Source organism: Artemia sp. Qi Xiang Cuo, chromosome 9 (genome assembly GCF_049724085.1).
Source record: "Artemia sp. Qi Xiang Cuo chromosome 9, ASM4972408v1, whole genome shotgun sequence".
Classification (NCBI taxonomy): domain Eukaryota; kingdom Metazoa; phylum Arthropoda; class Branchiopoda; order Anostraca; family Artemiidae; genus Artemia; species Artemia sp. Qi Xiang Cuo.
Window position 1 is genome coordinate 19,267,517 of NC_142802.1, and position 20,059 is coordinate 19,287,575.

General features: G+C 35.5%; 3 protein-coding genes across 4 annotated transcripts in view; all 3 read left to right on the plus strand.

Annotated features, from left to right (window-relative positions):
- Window positions 1-7,526, plus strand: part of LOC148948403 (SAC3 domain-containing protein 1) — an 81,943-nt gene extending 74,417 nt beyond the window's left edge. Inside the window, exon 6 of one of the 2 annotated variants that reach the window (XM_089094331.1) lies at window positions 7,391-7,526. In XM_089094331.1, the coding sequence (XP_088950457.1) occupies window positions 7,391-7,465 (75 nt within the window). In that variant the 3' untranslated portion in view covers window positions 7,466-7,526. Of the gene's footprint in view, window positions 1-7,376 lie in introns of both variants that reach the window. The other variant, XM_089094330.1, reaches the window with a different exon arrangement.
- LOC148948399 (pentatricopeptide repeat-containing protein 2, mitochondrial-like) overlaps window positions 1-20,059 on the plus strand; it is a 447,312-nt gene that overhangs the window by 347,130 nt on the left and 80,123 nt on the right. The window lies entirely within an intron of this gene.
- Window positions 7,482-10,801, plus strand: LOC148948404 (tRNA-specific adenosine-34 deaminase catalytic subunit ADAT2). The gene has a single exon (XM_089094332.1). It carries the CDS (start codon window positions 7,482-7,484, stop codon window positions 7,977-7,979), a length of 498 nt encoding a protein of 165 aa, XP_088950458.1. The 3' UTR covers window positions 7,980-10,801.

A 20,059-nucleotide genomic window follows, 5' to 3' on the forward strand; every position in this document is an offset into this window, starting at 1 on the left:
GAACTGGAACTTTCCGAGCAGGAATGGTTGATTCTTCAGAGCACATATAGTTGTTTGTGCTCTTTTGAAGAGGGAGCTAAAAATGCCAGTAGATCTACCTACACAACATAGAGAAAAGTGTACGTGCCTGTGAAGGGGCTGGTAAGGTTCTGCGAGATGAGATCGACAACCAGCTCCAAAATCGTCTCAAGGATCACCTCTTATTCCAGTTGAAGAAGTACTTCGTTCACATCCCTAAATTCAAATTGGAGCTTTACCAACGTGTAGCTTGCTTTGATCCATTTGCCTATGAATGACTTTGGTGGAGAGAGTGGCTGCCAAACAGTCACTCCTGAGCTTACTTAGCAGCTAATGCAAGCTCGCTCCCTTAGGTGAGAATAGAAATTTGAAGGAATCAGAGAGTCTGAGTGAAGTTAGTGGCTACTTTTCTCGGTTTTTAGCAAAACAGAAATTAACGCCCTCTGCCCAAAGATCAGATACTACAGCAGGTCGGAATACGGAAAACGTAGTCAAAGTCTATGAATTGAGTTCTCGTCTGTCATGGAATATGCATGTCCTCTCTTCGCAGGTGCACCTTAAAGCCGTATCGCTCTTCTCCAACGAATATAAAGTCGAGAAGTTCATGCAGGAGCCTCTGGCAACAAGAAAGCTAAAACCTCACAGATGATCCAAGAACGCTTTGACATGGCGTTCACATCGGTTTTCAACAAATACATGTATAACCCTCCATCAGAGGAGCTATCGAAGCTCGCTCCTGACAGAGAAAAGCCTTTGCAACAAACTCGCCGAAGTACAGCTCGTCCGGTCTACCTTGGCCGGGTACTCCCCGCCAAGAATATCTGAAAACGAGTTTCACCCGGCGACCGGTCGCCACATGGAATAGCTTGCCGGCAGAGGTAATCTCCGAAAATCTTTCCTTGGACGCGTCCAAGAGAAGGTATCATCACCTGTGATGGAGCCGTGAAGCCTGTAATAAAAAAAAATCTATCTTATTGAGCCCGACGAAATGACCAGTCGGTAATTAACCTTTTTTTATGTGTATTTAGCTAGCTCTTGTAGCTAATGCTTTGTCAGCTAAAAAACGAAGCTCTAGTCTAACTCCAAAACATTCTTCGGAGATTGAGCACCTGGAGCTCAATATTTACTCTAAAGTCGGTCTGAAACATAGAAAGAAGCTTGCAGTACAGTTAACTTGGATCTTGGAACAAAATAAGTAAGGCTTGGGAGTTTGAGCAGTAGCTGCAACCTAGTAAAGAGTGAATCTCGGCCAATAGTAACCGACGATGAAAAGGAAAGGTGTTTTTAGAAATACTATTCTATGCAAAAAAATATATTTAATGCTGATTCAAGAATGCTAACTATTACCCACGTTAAACTTAAATGTAATCTTGAGCACGAAAAAAAAACTTTCCTTACTTTCGATAAAAAGCCCGAAACCTTTCTAAAATGGCGTTGGATCGAAATAAAAATTACATAATTGAAATCGCCATGATCGAAAACGCCTAACTGGAGGAATACTGTCCCCGCCCTAAAAACTAAGAAGATGATATTTTTAGCATGGATAGCTCTGATGTGTCTTCTTTACCTTTATTTTCTGCTTCTTCTTTTTTTTTTCGAACGCCCACAGGTCATTGGATGGTCGAAGAGAGACGATTGAGGGCTCTTTCGAAAAAAGTGTTTTTTTTTTCAACCTTCCACTGTGCCACTTACCAGACTTGTTGCTCTTTTAGTTAACTGACCCGTTTGACTCTTAGAGTCAGAATCACATCCTGAAGCTGACAGAATATGCTATCGACCATCTCGGGGTCCCTACCGCGAGTGTGCCCAGTGAGCAGGCATTTAGTATGGCTTGCTACTTTGTTCGCCAGCAATGTGCGAGTACAACTGTCATAACCCTTGAAACAAGAATGTTTCTAAGTGATGAGTTCAAGGTTTGAACTTGTTACTTAGGAATAAGTTTAAACCAAAAAAAAATGGTTGAAAAAAATGGATCATCGTGCAAAATAGAGGTTAGTAGTGATCATAGTGCAGTTTGTTTTCCCGTTTTATTTGAATCTGTTGTACTTTTGTATTTGAAAGAAAAGTTTGTTCCTTTCATTTTATACTCCGTTGTTCAGCATCTTGAGGTGGCAAGAACGAAATCGTAAAGAGCTCAGGTCCTCTAATAGGTTTTAGAATCACCTGTACAGTCGGGGTCGTATCGTTTGTGCGAGTGGTCGATTAAGGAAGAGATAGATTAGCGGATTTGGGATGGTTTCAAGGCGATTTCTTTACACTAGCTTGGGAATTGCAGCGAATAACCTTAACCAGTATAGATGACAGGATGCGACATCCTAAAAAAAGAGGACTACAAGAGAAAACAAGAAACAGCTAACCAGCTGTTCTTTTTATTAAAAATAGCTGTTTTCTGTTTTTCCGAAAAAGAGAACAGAAAGCAGAAACAGGTCACCTGTTTTTGACGGAGCTGTTTCTGTTTCTGTTCTGTTTTTTGGTCATCTCTTTTTTCCCGTTTCTTTTTTCCTGAAAAACAGAAACAGCGCCGAGGCTTAGATATGATGAATATGCTGGTGCAATTTTTGTCAAGGTAGCTTCCCTTTTCCTGGAGTGTTTTACCTCTTTTTGTAAAATTTTGCAAATTCCTTATGCTAATAGCTTGTCATGGTAACTGCAAACTTAATGAATTTTACACATTCAGGATCGTGATAAAAAAAAGTTATTTTGGTGTATGCGTCGCAGTCACAACTCCCTCTATTAGTGTTTGGTTATTGTTGAGATGAATCGGTCTTTACTCATTCAAGAGGATTTCCCTTTAATATCAGAAAGATTTCATAATTCTCTTGTGCTGCCTTTTATTCGTCATTTTGATTATTGATTTTATTGCTCGACATTTTCCATATATCTTATTGTGTCGACCTTGAAATACTACTTGTTGGTTTTGATTTTTTTTTTTTTTTTTTTTTTTTGATTTTTTTTTTTAGCTCCTTTCATTATTGAATTGTTTGTATTCATCTTTTACATACTCATGTTAGCTTAAAGCTGTTGTACTGAATAATACAAATTCTATCCTATATTTCTTTTCGCATTCTGATCGAATGTCAAAATTAGGCAATTATACAAATATTCTTTGTTTATGTAACGATTTGGAAGATGTTCCCCCAGCCTTTTAATGACACAGATACTTTTGAGCTTGATAAGTGTTGTATTTTTCGGTGTTTGGTCTGCTGAGCTGCAGAAAGAGTACTGGTGAACTGCGTAAATATAACTCTTAGTTTTTTGTCATGCAATACAGTCTGCTAGCAGAAAATTCTTGGTCTTGAAAGAGGTGGAACTTCGTCTTTGCAGATGTTACTCTGTTTGTGTTGAAATTTGTTTTTATTTTGAACTAGAAAGTGGAAGAACTCGGGTTGGTATAATCGAAACCTGCGATTGAGTAATTACTTAACGTGTATTTCTCTTCAAATACTGGTTTGACGTATGACTAATTTGGTGAGTTCTCTCTAAATTTCCAGCCCTTCGACACCTCATTAGTGTTGCAGTTTCAGTAGCTGGTTTAGCTATGCAAAGACTGGCGAACTGCACTTAGTTTTTATCATAAGTCTTTGAAAAAAACTGGAGTTAAACTCCATGATTTTTTCACCTTTTGCTGGAAAGAGGGAGTATTCAGTTTGGTGCCATTGAAGCATTAGCAGCAGTACGAGTATTTGTCTGACGTATGTATATGTTACCGTGAATGTCCGAAATCTAGTTAATGTCGACATTCACCGGTGCATGCTCAAAATTCTTTTTCCTGTGTTTGGATTCAATTAGCTTTGTTAGTCACTTTTTTCGGTCTAACGCAAACTATGATGGTAAAAGCTAAAGTTAGGTTAGATTATGTTAGGTTAGATTAGTTTATGTTAAGCTATATTTGGTTAGGTTAAATTTGGTTCTAAATATCAAAAACGCATTAAAAAGCTAACTTAAGCTAACCTAAACCAACCTAACCTCGTCTAACCTAATCTAACCTAGCGTGTCATCATCAAACCTTTTATTAAATTGAAAAATTTGACTGGCAACGCTGACTAAATCCAAGGAGAAAAAAAGGTATTTCGGACATTCACCGGTGAATGTCGACATTAACCAATTTGTGGACATTCACGGTAACATATATATTTCTTTTCAGAGGTTGGGTTAATGCATAACTTATCTGGGGATGTTGAATCTACAATCCCTTAAAAAAGTAGCTGCATTTGGACTTGATCATTGCTATAAGTGATAGGTTCTGCTTTGCAAAAACCGTAAGTGAGGCGCGTAACTGTGCCTCCTAACTTTGTTGTTATATAATAGAGGTTGCTTAGAGAGGTTGCAAATTCCTCGTCTGGAAACAAAAATGACTTTCTTTATAGAATTAGTTATAGAAGGGATTGTATTTTTTCGTCTTGAAACAATATAATCGCTTTTCCTTTGAACTTGCGAAAAGGAATAATTCAGCTTGAATATGGAAAACCGAAATCCTGGGGGTTAAATGCTTAAATATTTCTATTATTTACATTCAATTTTTCATCCTCAGCAAAATTGTTCATTCCAAAGAGTGCAAGGAAAGGTGCTTATGACATACGTGTCCGTAAGTAACTGAAATCACCAGTACTAAATAGTGCCTCATAGCCGGCACGTCTTTTGATTAATTTCTGACCTAAAGATTTGAAAATCCGGCGCCGGCGCTGTCAACACAACTCAAAGTTTCATCTCCTCCTATTTCTTTCCATTTTTGTAAAATTTGGATGTCTAAGCCCAGAGAGGAGAAGAAAATCTATGAATTTGAAATCAATTGTCTTTGTCGTATTGCTTTGGTTGGACGTGTTCATCAAATGGTAACCAAAACATACTAAGAATCACCTTTTAAAAAGGTTAAGTACAAGATCCCCATGCGTAGTGTCGCCCACACAAGAGGTGAATCAAGCACCCCATCGAGGTCCGAGCTCCTGAGCAAGGTGGGATTTTTAATTAAATGAACTGATGAAGCCCGGCTTTTGTTTATTATTTTTGCAATTAACAAGACAATATGATAGATACTACTACCTTTCCAACTCAATAGATGTAACTTGTAATATTGGAAAACTAGCCGTTCTTTTGACGTTGTTAGTAGACGAGGGTGAATGTCTACGTCTCTCTAGCCCCCCCCCCCTATTCGTAGTTTCCATCTCTAGCTTGTAGTTGAAGAGTAGTCTAATATTAATTAAATTCGAAGAATAAATACGGAATCAGATAGCTTTTTTTTCTTATAAGAAGATTAAATACGGAATCAGATAGCTTTTTTTTTTATCGATAACTGTTTTCAGATTTTCTATCTCCATCATCTTATCGTGTATCTTCCTTATATTTACCGCCGCGAAGTGGTTGCAAGACTCTCTTCATAAGCCTGCTGGTATGGGTGGCAACCAGTGTGTGGTAACGACCTAAGTTTTGATGTATTGTCTGTACATACTATCCTCTTTTTATTCTGTATAATAATTGTTATTGTTTCAAATCAGTTCTTTAAACGATTTGTTCTTTTGAAAAAACACCGTTTTGGCCATTGCCAAATTACGGTGGCGTCATAAATACAGACCTATCATTCAATATAACATATAAGTCGACAAAAAAAATGCACTGTTTACTAAACGATAACATTGTACTCCTTTACAAAACGCGGGGTTACACATTCTTTCATACCGCTTATGTCTCACTTTTATTTTTATCAGCTTCGGGACTGGTCCCGCTAAGGCCTTAGAGTTTTTTTTAGGATAAAATCTGAAGTAATAACCTCATGGTGTTTATGGTTAAACTTTTTTTTTTTTTTTTTTTTTTTTTTACAATGTCGATCCTTAACTTCAGCTTTCTTTGCTCCAGCAAGATTAAATCAAATTTAACAAACAGTTCAGAACTTGAAGTTTTTGAACCGCGAAAAATAATAACAATGTTTCGGATGGTTGGTATTATTTTCAAGATTGTTTTTTATTCTAAAAAGCAAAGCCACCTGCCGAACTACGTTGGTTTCAAGGCGTTGTACCCACTTGAATTTATTTTCTTCAAAAAAAGCTGCACTTCTGCACCAATTCAAAATTCGTTAGAAAAGCTTTTTTAGAAAGAGCAAAGCTACCTGTCGAGCTATATTTATTCTAATACATTGTACCTACTTTATTTATTTTTAATTAAAAATAGCTTCACTTCTTTAAAAAAAAACTGCTTTTTATCAGAAGAAAAGCAAAGCTAATTGCCAAACTACGTTGGTTTCAAATTACTGGAGCTACTTGAATTTTTATATTAAAAATAGCTTTTATTTCTTTAAAAAAAGTTTTTTTTTAGAAAAAGCAAAGCTATTTGCCAAATTATTTTAATTTCAGCTTGTCGGAGCTACGTAAATTTTTGTCATTCAGAAAACCTTCTTTTTTTTAGAAAGAGCAAAGCTACCTGCTAAACTATATTGATTTTTTAAAAATCTATTTTTTTTTTCAGAAGAAAAGCAAAACTAATTGCCAAACTACGTTGATTTCAATTTAGTGGAGCTACTTGAATGTTCTTTCATTTAAGAAAAGCTTAAAAAAAAAAATTAGAAAAAGCAAAGCTTTTTGCCATATTACTTTGATTTCAGTTTTTCGTAGCTGCTTGAATTTTTCCCTCAGAAAAGTTATATTTTTTTAGAAAGATCAAAGCTACCTGTCAAGCTGTATTTATTTCCATATGTTGTACCTACTTGATTTTTATTTATTCATTTAAAAATCTTCACTTCTTGAAAAGTAAATATCTCTTATTTTTTTAAAATAAAAGCAAATCTTTTATTGATAAAAGAGCTTTAATTCCTTCGAAAAAATTCTTTTTCTTTCCGAAAAAATATAGCTTTTTCCCAAATTTAATTGATTTAGTGTAAAATTTTTGAGAAAAAGCAAAGCTATTTACCAAATCACATTGACTTCAGTGTCTCGGAGCAACTTGAATTTTGTCATTCAGAAAAACTTTTTTTTTTTAAGAAAAAACAAAGCTACCTGCCAGACCAGATTGATTTCAATTTCTTCAAGCTACTTGAACTTTCACTCATTGAAAAAAACTGTCTTTCTTTGAATTTTTTTTTTTTGAGAAAAAATCAAAGCTATTTACCAAATTACACTTTTTTCAGCTTCACGGAGCTACCTGAATTTTCGTCGTTCAGAGAAATTTTTTTTTTTAAGAAAAAACAAAGCTACCTGCCAAACCAGATTGATTTCGATTTGTTCGAGTTACTTGAATTTTCTCTCATTTAAAAAAATCGTCTTTTCTTGAATTTTTCTTTTTTTTTCTTTTTGAGGAAAATCAAAGCTATTTGCCAAATTACACTTATTTCAGCTTCACGGAGCTACTTGAATTTTTGTCATTTAGAACAGCTTCTTTTTTCTAGAAAAAACAAAGCTACCTGCCAAACCAGATTGATTTCAATTTCTTCGAGCTACTTGAATTTTCTTTAGAAAACTAGAAGTTTCAAAAGAATAATGGACGAGTCCTTCCTCAACAGTGCCTTTGATTTAGCCCATGCAGCACTAAGTAACGGAGAGGTTCCTGTTGGTTGTGTTTTTGTCTATCAGAATCAAGTTATTGCCACGGGTCGAAATGAAGTGAACGAAACCAAAAACGCAACTCGGCATGCCGAAATGATTTGTATTGATCAAGTGGTGTCTTACTGTCAACAAAAGGATCTTGATGTATGTGAAGTTTTTAGAAATGTTGATGTTTGGGTAACTGTTGAGCCTTGTATTATGTGTGCTTCTGCCTTACAGCAGTTGAAAATTCGATCAATTTTTTATGGGTGTAGTAATGATAGGTTTGGAGGTTGTGGTTCTGTTTTAGATGTCGCTAGTGTAAGTGATAATTTTCCTAATGTTGTGAAAGGATTAAGAGAGCTAGAAGCAATTAGTTTGCTGAAAGATTTTTATAAGGGTGAAAATCCTAATGCACCTAATCCAAAAAAGAAAGACAAAACGGTCAGTTAAGCTTATGTCCCTTGGCTACTCTAGCAATCCTAGCCTGAGAAAGAACGTATCTCAGGTTTTTTTTTCTCGAAAAATGTTAAACGATTGCCTTCTTAAGTAAGGTTAAGCGAGCTATATGAAATCCTACTTTTTTTTCTTCTTTTTTTTTGTATTGGATGACCTAGTTTTGGGTACAAGAGCATTCGCGTAAATTTTCCAGTAAACGGAGGGGAAACCTAAAAAAAAAAAATTCCAGAAAAGGATGGAGATTTGCCAGATTAATCTCGTTTTTCCCGGAATTTGTTTATATTTATGCGCATTAGATTAAAAAAAACAACACTTATGGATGCATGGACTCACCCTTGGAAGAAAGTCAATCAGTCTTCTCCTTGAATAGAAAAATTAAGGTTCAATGATGCTAAATATTATTAATTTTTTTTGCAAAATTAGCCGAAATAGAAGACATGATTACACCAATTAGGCATTTCCAAATTGGTAGATTTATAAGATAATTCATCTGAAATGATGATTTTTATAATTTTTGGTTCTTCTTATTAGAATTGAGCTAAAATTGGTTCTTTTATAAAACGGATCTAAAACGTGTATGACAGGTGGGTTCTGTATCAATATTATGCAAAGGAGTTAGAGAACTGGCGCTTTGTTTTCCCAACTTGGTTCTTACAGAACTTAAGACCTAATAGCACAATTGGCAGTGCAGTATTATCATTTTAAATTAAAAAATTTAAACTTTCAATAGCGCTAGCGGCATAAGCAAAATAAAAATTTAAAAGGATAAATGGCCTTAGAAGTTTAGTAAGAAATGTTAGATTTCTTATCCTTTTTTTATTATTAATATATAAACTCTTTTCAGTTTCTCGTAGTCGTTAATTCTGAAAAGAATCAATAGCTTTAAGATTGTTACTGAAAAAGATAGGTGATTTTTCTTTCTTTTTTCCTTCCTTATTTTTTTTTACTATTTTGGTTTCCAGCCTTCTCAGTTCTGCGTATTCTGTGTTAAAATGCTGCGTGGGACAAGTAGTGATTTGTTGGAATGGTGTTTTATCTTAAGAATGATGTTTATTTGGAGCGTCAATTGAATTGAGGTATCAATTCTCAGTCGTTGGACTGAGGCGTCAATTGAGTTGGGGTATCAATTGACAGACCTTTATTATCGTTAGTGGTATGCCTAAATTGGGAACGATCTAAAACAAGTAAAAATATTACACTTTGGAAACTAGATTTAGAAAAATCCTTATTTAGAAACTTTGTTAAGATTGCTCTATCAAAATGTTCACTATTTGAAGTTTGATACCTTTAGTTCAGTCTTTTTATACCTTTGATACCTTTAGTTCAGTTCCATTGGTACCATTTGATACCTTTAGTTCAGTTCATTTTACTTTTAACATTAGCACAGCCTAGTGAGTTTTGACAACTTATTGATGACACAGTATCGATACATTGATATCACAATTCAAAATTAAAACAAAAAAAATAATAATAAGCTACACTTCGATATTTAATGCAGTTGCTCTTTTGGGTTGTTGAGTACGGTTATTAGTTGTATTAGTCTTTTTTCTTCGATTTCATTTCTCTTTTTGCTTATCTTACTTTTCTTCTCTCTATAGCCAAACAATAGTTAGTACAAGATTATTAGTATACTATATGTGCCCAAATTGTTGATTACACTCAGGTTCAGGTTCTTCTATTTTCAAACTAAATACAACTACAATAAGGGTATGCCCGGGTGAGAGTCTAGCTCGTATTACCATAAAAAAGATTCACTGACTTAAAACAGTGTCGCCATCTTTCAAGTTTTGTTTTAATGTAATAGTGGTTTCTCTTATGGATCTTTTATGTAGTAGCTTGTGTGAATTTTAATTCGGGGTTTTCAAAATACAGTTTTGAAAGTGTATCAGCCAAAAAAGGTGCAGAGATTACTTTACAATGTATGAACTTATTTCTAGGTTTCTACACAGTAAGGGGGGGGGTTGATGGCTTTTGGTCCATCACCTTCATGTTCAGCAGAATTGATATTTATTAATTAAACTCATCCTCCAAAGTTTTGTGACTCTTCCCCCTGCAAAATTGGGAGGAGTCCATGTTCATTCTCATTTCAGATATGCCTTTGTTTTCTCTCTTATTTCTTAAATCTGAAAAAAGAAGATATTTTGGAATTGGTTAATGTTTTTATCTATTAGTGACTAGCAAAAAAAAGTGCTTAAATATAATTTTCCTCTTATAAAAAATACACTTTCTACTCTACAGAGAAAGTACGAAATATACTTTCTATCACTACATTTTCGCGCCCTTTTACGAAAATGTAGTGGGATCATTTTTATAATTTCCTTAGAAAAAAGAGGGACGATTGCCCCCCCCCTGTCCTTCTTTCTAACGAACGTCATACACTTGAGTTGTATTATGGTCCCATTCTTTGATAATTGTGCAATTTTATCAATTAAGTAAAATGTATCATGTCAGGTTTTAAAATACATTTTTATTTTCTCACATTAGTTTCGATTTGATCGCACATTCTGCAAAATAAAGGCAGAGTGAAGATATATTAAAATAAGGAGCCAAATAAGCAATTTAAGTTTATCTCTTAACTTACTTCTGTGAAATCAAGAACGGATCTAAATTCGAAAATTAATTTAACAAAAGGAAGCAAACTCACTTGTTAATTTAATTAATAAGTAAATTATTTAATTTAAGTAATGTAAGGAAACAATTCTTTGGTTCATTTTCAAAGAAGTTTTGTGTTTACTTTTGTTTCTTAATTGATTCACGTGGAAGTTTTTATAGTGAGATTAAAGTTTTAGGTAATTGTCAATTTTTTAAAATATTATCGTAGTTTGAATTAATGTTTAAATTTTTACTAGTACTACTATTACTGACAGTTCACTGCAGCAACAAGCTGCTCGAGGCCAACACAGCTGCGCACGCTCCACCTCCAACTCACCCTCAACTCCAACCACACCGTTCCTTCTCATATGAAGTCCTAATTTCCTTTAAGTTTTTCCTTAAGACCCCCTCCCACTCCATTTGGAGAGAACCTCAGTTTTGTTTGGCCCCTTATGGATGGTCATGTAGCACAATCTTTGCCAAATCTTTGACAATAGCACAATCTTTGACAGTGGTTAAATAGCACAATCCTCCATCTATAAAACGTGGTCCTTTAAGTTCTTCCTTAAGACCTTCCTCATTCGATTCGGAAAGGACCTACATTTTGTATGGCCCCTTATGGCTGGTCATATAGCACAATCTTTGCCAAATCTTTTACAATAGCACAATCTTTGACAGTGGTCAAATAGCACAATCCTTCATCTATAAAACGTGGTTCTTTAAGTTCTTCCTTAAGACCTGCCTCGTTTCATTTGAAGAGCACCTACATTTTGTTTGGCCCCTTATGGATGATCAAATAGCATAATCTTTGACAATAGCACAATCTTTGACAGTGGTAAAATAGAACAATCCTTGATCTATAAAACGTGGTCCTTTAAGTTCTTCCTTAAGACCTCTCTCACTTCATTTGGAGAGGACCTACATTTTGTTTGGCCCCTTATGGATGGTCAAATAGCACAATCGCTGTCAAATCTTTGACAATTGCACAATCTTTGAAATTGGTCAAATAGCACAATCCTTCATGTATAAAATTTGGTCCTTTAACTTCTTCCTTAAGACCTCTCTCATTCCATTTGGAGAGGACCTACATTTTGTTTGGCCGTTTATGGACGGTCAAATAGCACAATCTTTGCCAAATCTTCGACAATAGCACAATCTTTAACAGTGGTTGAATAGCACGATCCTTCATCTTTAAAACGTGGTCCTTTAGGTTCTTCCTTAAGACCTCCCTCATTCCATTTGGAGAGGACCTACATTTTGTTTGGCCCCTTATGGATGGTCAAATAGTACAATCTTTGCCAAATCCTTGACAATAGCATAATCTTTGACAATTGTCAAATAGCACAATCCTTCATCTATGAAACGTAATTCTTTAAGTTCTTTCTAAAGACCTGCCTCATTTCATTTGGAGAGGACCTTCATTTTGTTTGGCCCCTTATGGATGATCAAATAGCACAATCTATGCCATATCTTTGACAATAGCACAATCTTTGGCAGTGATCGAATAGCACAATTTTCATCTGTAAAACGTGGTCCTTGAATTTCTTCCTTAAGACCTCTCTTACTCCATTTGGGGAGGACCTACATTTTGTTTGGCCCCTTATGGATGGTCAAATAGCACAATCTTTGCCAAATCTTTGACAATAGCACAATCTTTGACAGTGGTCAAATAGCACAATCCTTCGTCTTTAAAACGTGGTCTAGCCATCTTAACCTCTCTTTCATAATGGGCCTTGAAGGTGATATCGAACCGCAGTTTTTGTACAACTTATAATTAGATATACTGTTATTCAAATAAGTACCTAAAATTGTCTTACGCCAGTTCCTCGGTCTTTCAAGCGTCCACGTTTCAGAACCATACATGACCATTCATGACCAGTCATTGCCGTCACATTCAATATCCTAGTCTTAGTTTGCGGCATCATCCTCCTATTGTTTTTTTCAGCTATGAAGAAAAATTCTACTTTTTGTATCTTCACTGCATCACCATCTTTACTAATAATACTACCCAGGTAAGTTAAGCTATGCCCTTGATCTGTTTTCTTGTTACCAAACATCACTTGTTTCATTTATTCCTAGTGTAGGTGAATTAGTCTTCTTAATTTTAATTTTCAAACTTATTCTTGCACCTTGAGCTCTCAAAACCTCAAAAATATTGTTCATTTTTCTACTATTTTTACAAGGACATTCACATCATCTGCATAATCTAAGTCAAGGAGAGTTTTGCCTTCCCATTTGCTTTCATGTTTCTTCCATAGCCTTTGCCGTATAGCTTAGGGCAAAGTCATCTTATACAAACGGGGATTTAACACAACCCTCCATATCTGTTAATTCAACACCAATCCAGCTACTACCTCACTTTCAACCTTAACCGCAGCAATATTGTTCTCGTACATTGCACTAATGCCTTTAGTCGAGATATTTTTTATACCATGCAAGAATATGACCTTCAAAAATTCTGCTCTGTCATTTGAATAAAATCCCTGTTCATATATATAAGACTGAGACTAAAAGGTCTGATGATTCAAATCTAGGTGCCAAATCTAAAATGGTATGTTGCTTTTCCATTGTATCTATTGTCCATTTATGTGATTTTTATCGTGAAAAAGAATTAACCTTTCAAGTCGAGCAAAACGAATTTTTTAATAACAAAAGTAGAAATAATATGTCAAAAAATGAAAGACCCGTTTTCCTTGAAATTTTCGTTTTCACACAAATTCACATTGTTGATGGTGTGCGCCAAAGCAACATAAAGACATATTTCTATCAGAACTTTTTTTTTTTTTTTTTTTTTTTTTTTTTTTTTTTTTTTTTTTTTTTTTTTTTAGAATGAACCGAGTACCTTGTTTTAGTCTAATATACGTCTGGCTATCGTTGAAAAAGGTGGTTTGGTACACTTTTGCTACAATTGGTTTGAGGATGGATTTAGGGTAATTTATGGTACTGATTGCGAACATTGAGTAGTAGTGGCTCGTAATCGTATAGAATAGGCTAGTTTTTGCCTATTATCCTGAAATCGGGATATGAAGACATGGTTGCACAATTTATTTTCTAAAACTCTGAAATTGAAAGCCAATTTTAACAAGGGATCTTCAGGCTCCCTTGTTAAAATTGGGAACGTGATGGAACATGCCATGATTGTAAAAAACAAAAAAAAAACAAAGATTGGTTATCTTTGGTGGTATTTTAGTTTTACACTGTAGACAAATGTAATAAAAGTTGGGGATCTCTAACATAAGGGTGTTTGAAACACAAAGGGGGTTGAATTTGAATGAGTAGTATGTTTAAAGAACTTCAAGACTTAAGCGTAAAGAGTTAGGGTTTAGGAAGGGGCAGCCACCCTCATATACGGAACAACTTCAGTTCGTTTAAAATTTTAACGTTGCTCCTTACTTTCTGTTGAAGAAACTTGTTTTTTAATTTAAATTTTGAGAAAGATCCATTGTGATGCTTTCTAGTGTCGTTTTAGATTGCACTGCACAAACAATTAGACTGCTCTCTCAGCAAGACATTATCTTCTGACCCACTGACAGACTCAGAAAGGCCTTGCATATTTAGAGATGAGCAAGACAGTTGCAGGAGCTGGTGATTAAAAACAAATTTAATGAAAATGTTGAAAAAGGTGAAAGAAAAATAAATATAAACATACAGTTGAGACTCATTATTAGCTTTCACTCAGATTTGAATAATTACAAAAATATAAATTTCTTAGACCACACTATCTTTTCATTCACAATTACATTGAAATGAAAATTAAAAAAAAAAAACGGGTATGATATCTCAAAAAGACAGTGGAGAAATAACAAAAAAGCTGGACATAAAAGTCCGGACTTTTACTATTATTATCATAGGCAGCGCAATAGCGCTGCCTAAGTAAAGAACGATGTTGGCACAATGTATTATTTATTTTTTATTTTTTTCCCCTTTGGACCAGGGCACTTTGTATCGAAGGAGTTGTACCCCTTTCACGCCCACCATTTCCCCAAACACATCCAATAAAAATTTTGAGATAGCAATTTTGTTCAACGTAGTTGATTTCCAGACATAAATTATGTTTTTAGGAATATACTCCCCCACAGCCTTCGGGGCAAGGGTTGTAAAGTTATGCCCTGGGCATATAAGGTTTCTATAGAAAGCTTTGTCGTAGAAATTTCAAAAAGGGTATATAAGGAGGGCATATAAGGAATTACTCCTTATATAAGATATAGGGCATATAAGAATTATTATTGGGGCATACAAGGAAGGCAACTAGCACCCCTTTCATGCCCACCATTTCCCCAAACACAGCCAATCAAAATTTTGAGATAGCCATTTAGTTCAGCGTAGTTGACTTCCAGATAGAAATTATGTTTTTGAGGAGCAACATTCTCCCAAAGGCCTCAGGGCAAGTGTTGTAAGTTATGTCCTGGGGGCATATAAGATTTCTTATAGAAAGCGTTGTCGTAGAAACTTCAAAAAAGGTTCATTCGATTCGAAACTCAAAGGGCTAGAGATAGCCATTTTGATTACGAAGTTGAAAGTTCTGGAAACTAGGTCTTTGAGGATGACAACTCTCCTCACATCCCTCAGGGCAAGGGTTTTAAGTTATGCCCTGGGGGCATATAAGGTTTTTTATAGAAAGCGTTGTCGCAGAAACTTCAAGAGGGGCTCATTCGATTGGAAATTGAAATGGCTAGTGCCCTTTTTAATAGTCGAAAGTGATTGGAGGGCAACTAACACCCCTTCCACGACTACCATTTCCCCAAACACATCCAATAAAAAGTTTGAGATAGCTATTTTCTACAACACAGTTAAAAGGTATAAAAATTATACCTTAGATCTGGAAATTCCCTCCACAGTCTCCAGGGAAAGGGTTATACGTTATGTTCTGGGAGTGTATAATGTTCTTATAGAAAGCCTTGTCGTAAAAACTTGAAAAGCGGCTTATTCGATTGGAAATTCAAAGGGCTAATGCCCTTTTTAATAGTTGAAAGCAATTGGAAGGCAACTAACTTCCCTCTTACGCCCACCATTCCCCCAAACATTTTTGGGGGACTTCGTATCGAAGTTCCTATCGAATTATTTTTTATATATAATTTCCGGACCTTTCAATCACTTTGAACAAAATGGCTATCTCAAAATTTTGATTGGATGTGTCTGGATAAGTGGTGGGCGTGGAACGGGTGTTAGTTGCCTTCCAATCACTTTCGACTATTCAAAAGAACACTAGCCCTTTGAATTTCCAATCGAATGAGCCCTTTTGGAAATTTCTACGATAAAGCTTTCTATACAAGCCTTATATGCCCCCAGGGCATAACTTACAACCCTTGCCCTGAGGGCTGTGGGCGGGGAGTGTCCTCCTCAAAAACATAATTTATATTCGGAAATCAACTATGCTGAACCAAATGGCTATCTCAAAACTTTGATTGGATGTGTTTGGGGAAATGGTGGGCGTGGAAGGGGTGTTAGAAATTAATTAAAAAAACATTTTCACAAAATAAGTTTTTCAAGAAAAGCAAAGAACTCCATTAAACCAAAAATGAGAAAAACAAAATCAAATAATCTACCAAGCGTGAAACTACCACAAATCAGCATCGATAAATAAATAAAACTCAAAATGAACAGAAATTACAATAAATAACCGAGTCAAACTCAAAAGGAGCAGAGATTAACATGAGTAGGGCTCAAAACCCCTATGCGTTCCCAAGGCTAAAACATAATTTGTACTTTACTGAAAAAAAATACAAATGAATTTGCATTGTCAGTTTAATATACATATAGTGATATATATTAATCAAAATGTTAATATTATTTGATTTATTAAAGTTATAAAAGTAAAAACATTTATATTTTTTTCAGTAAAGTGTAAATTATGTTCTGGCCTTGGGAAGACATAGGGGTTTTGAGCCCTACTCATGTTAATTTCTGCTCGTTTTGAGTAGAAATACTGGGCTTCGTGCTTTTTTTGTATATATTAGTTATGTAATAAAGATATCCATTTATTATTATTAAAAAAAGTAAAGTTCTAGTTTTCTTTTCTAAACTTCAGTGTTTGTGGTGAAGTATCGGGTTCGTACCAATTCCTGTCAAGAACTGCACAGACCCAGCCAGCTATCACCAACATGGTGTGGAATAGTCAGAAGGTCATTGCCCCGTTTTCAGTCTTACAGTTACCAGGGCAAAATATATAGAAGAGCAGAAGACATCAGCAAAGGGTATCCTCAAGCACTGCTTCCTATCAAAGGTATCAGAAATGTTCCTAATGAAAGCCAGCAAGTGACGTGAGGCACGACCGGCGTAACCTATCCTGCCACCCTAGGCAATATTTTTTTTTGCCCCCCCCCCCCCATAGTTAGATTTTTTGTTTCCATTTTCCACCTTAATGGAACGCTTACCCAAAATCACCCCTTCTTATTCATTTTTTTTTTTGCACTTAATGAGATTTACATTAATTTACACACACAAAATTACAGATTACATAATACAGATACAAACAATATAAAGAATACTTAACAAGGGAAGTCTAAGCCTTTGTGCCTGCTAGTATAACCATAATTACGATAGATAATTATGCGCGAAACCCTTTGTGTTTGAGTATATATTTCATTAGGTACATAATTGGAACTTATCAAAGAAAATCAATAATTTTTAAGAAGAGATAACTTCAATTCTAAAAGTTTACATAGATTATAGGGAAAAGGCAAAAGTTAACAGAAAGAAGGTTTACAGTTCACAACTTAGTTTTTCTTGATTTCATCTTTGTGAAAGAAGTCACCAGTTCGTTCAAGTCAATGTCTTTTGCCAAGTCTTGTTCAACTGATAGAGTGGCTAGTCCTTGAAGCCTTTCTTGCGTCATGGTGGGTTGAATATAAGTTTTAATTAATTTTAATTCTGAAAAACTACGTTCACTGCTAGCAATAGACACAGGCAAAGTCTGCAAAATCCGTAAAGCCTTGGACAAATTTGGGGCACAATCTTTAAGGCCATTGCTTATGATGAAGTTAAGGGCATATTCTGGATTTGCGTTCTTGGCTTGAACTTCATTGTAAAGTTCGTGGCCTTCAATATCTTTAGCTTCATCGTCTGAGAGGAAATGTTGTAAATTCATACAATCGTTCATCAGGGACTTTGTTGTTGCAGCATTTACCTTGGATATGTTGTAGAGAAATCCGAAATAGAAGTAATCTTGTCTGACTGTTGAAACCTATCATCCAGAGAAGAAATTGCAGTATCGAGAATGGCAAAATGGAAATTGACTTTGAAGTGTTCTTGAGGGAATACCAGAGGTTCATCATCCGCTTCGTAATCAAACTGTTTTTTCTTCTTCTTCAACGGAGTTGGCAGGGTTCCTGTTTCAGACGTTGGTTGAATGTTTATCTCCTCTGCCACTCATCTGGCGTCAAATAGAACACTTCCAAAGCCATTGTCGCAACATAACCTTTTTGCTTGGTTTATCTTTGACAGCAGCCAAATCAAATTATTTGGATTGTAACTGCTTACTTGTTATGTTGATTTCAAAAAGTATACTGTGCCACAAAACTACACTTACCGTAAAATTGTATTTTTCAGTGTTTTTTTGCCAGACCTAAAGCTTGCACTCGCGAGTTGTTACCTGTTGATCCATTTAAGGAGCGATCTTCATAAATGTCCATTAAAGTGTTATGAACATCACCCAGTCACGAGAGTATCTGTTCGACTTTCCCATCTGGTTTCACTAAGGGACTTGAGCGTCAAGTTAGTTACATGTTTTTTAAAATTATTCCAACGTTGTCTTGAAGCAGTAAAATAAAAATTAATTTCTTAAACCAAAGCAAAGAACTTCGTATCCTTCAAGGCCACGCGGCTACTACAGAGTACGCGGAGGCAACCATGCCTCCTTCCTGCTTCCCAATCCCCGCATATTGCACAGTACCGACCGGCACCTCTTCACCTTCCTCAGCGCACAACCGATATTGTCGACTACTGTCGAGTGTCGTCTGTCACTCACGTCTCTCATGCAGTATGAATCAGTAAGTTGAACCTGTAAAACGTAAATCAAGCTAATATTCATAAATTTTTTTCTAATATTCCCATTTTTGCCACCCTCCCCAGGTTGCCGCCCTAGGCGGCCGCCTACTATGCCTAGTGAACGCGCGGCCACTGATGTGAGGTACCACAGCACTTGTTTCTTTGTTTCTTGTAAACTTGTTTCTTGAAAAGTTTCTTTATCTATAAGCCCATAAATAATTCTTGAACCAGCAACAAGTTTATCGTCATCAGCCAACATCTCTTCGACTATGAGATTGTCTACGACCTTCGTAGATCTCGTCCAGAAAAAAAAACTACAATTTTCTTTCTGCTTGATCAATTTCACAAGCTTATTAGCTACTTAAAGATAGTAGACTGACTCCCTTATGGATGGCTAAGGAGTTGGAGGAAATCATTGTTTCAGCTGGACTTCAAAGTATTTTCTGGTGTGAATATGTATCAATTGCTTTACCCATAATCTTAAGTGTGTGAAGCAATGAGTAGACTTTGGTGGGAGGCGTTCGAAACCTGACTAGAAGAAACCAGAGTCGTAATAGAGAAGATTGTATACAAAAACTTGAAACACTATCTGAAACTGTAGAGTTATTTCGAAGGGAAACGAGTAATGATTCCAATATTCGTGCTCAGAAGCTTGGAAAGAACACTGAGCGTAGCTCAGAGTGTCAGTTCGCCAAAATTCTGTGCAATCAAAAATGAAAGTATAGGAAAAGCGTATAATATTTCAATAAGATAGTAATAAAAAAAAAGTATTTTTTATACTAATAATATTAAAAGTCCGGAACTGATATTTGTGTTTTAAATTTAAATCGAAAGACAGTGTTGTCTAAGAAACTGTTCATTTTTGTAATTATTTATACCGGACCGAAAGCTACAAACTAGTCACAACTGCATACATATGGCATATCTAGCTGAAAAAACAGTCTAATTAATTGCGTAATGCAACTTGATAAGACGCTAGAAAGCATCACAGGCAATCTTTTTTCGAAAATATAATTGCTTTAACCGCTACTCTTTACGCTGTTTTGAGCCCCCAGGAGGTATATCATGACGAAGCAAAATATTTTAGATGTCAAATTACATTCTTCATTTCATATTTGAATTCCATAATCCTCTATGTGCGTCGTTCCCATGAAAAACAGCCGGAGTATAACAACACAATGTTGCTATAGGTATAATTATAGTTAGGTATAGTTGTAAAAATAATAAACTTATTCAAAGAACAAATTGTCTTGTCTCGAGTAGTCTTGAAGAAATTTCGAGAGAAAAATAAAAATCACTAGAAATACTCTGAAAATGTGAAATATTTTGGAGTTTAGCGACCTCTAACGTCTTCCACATTTCTCTTGGCGTAGAAGAAAGCGTACCAAAGAACATAATATTCTTTGGAGTTCAGAATATATCAGTGTACGTGTAACTGAACCACCGTCTAACTGAACCCCAAGCAACTGAACCCCCGTATTATTGGATCCCCGTAC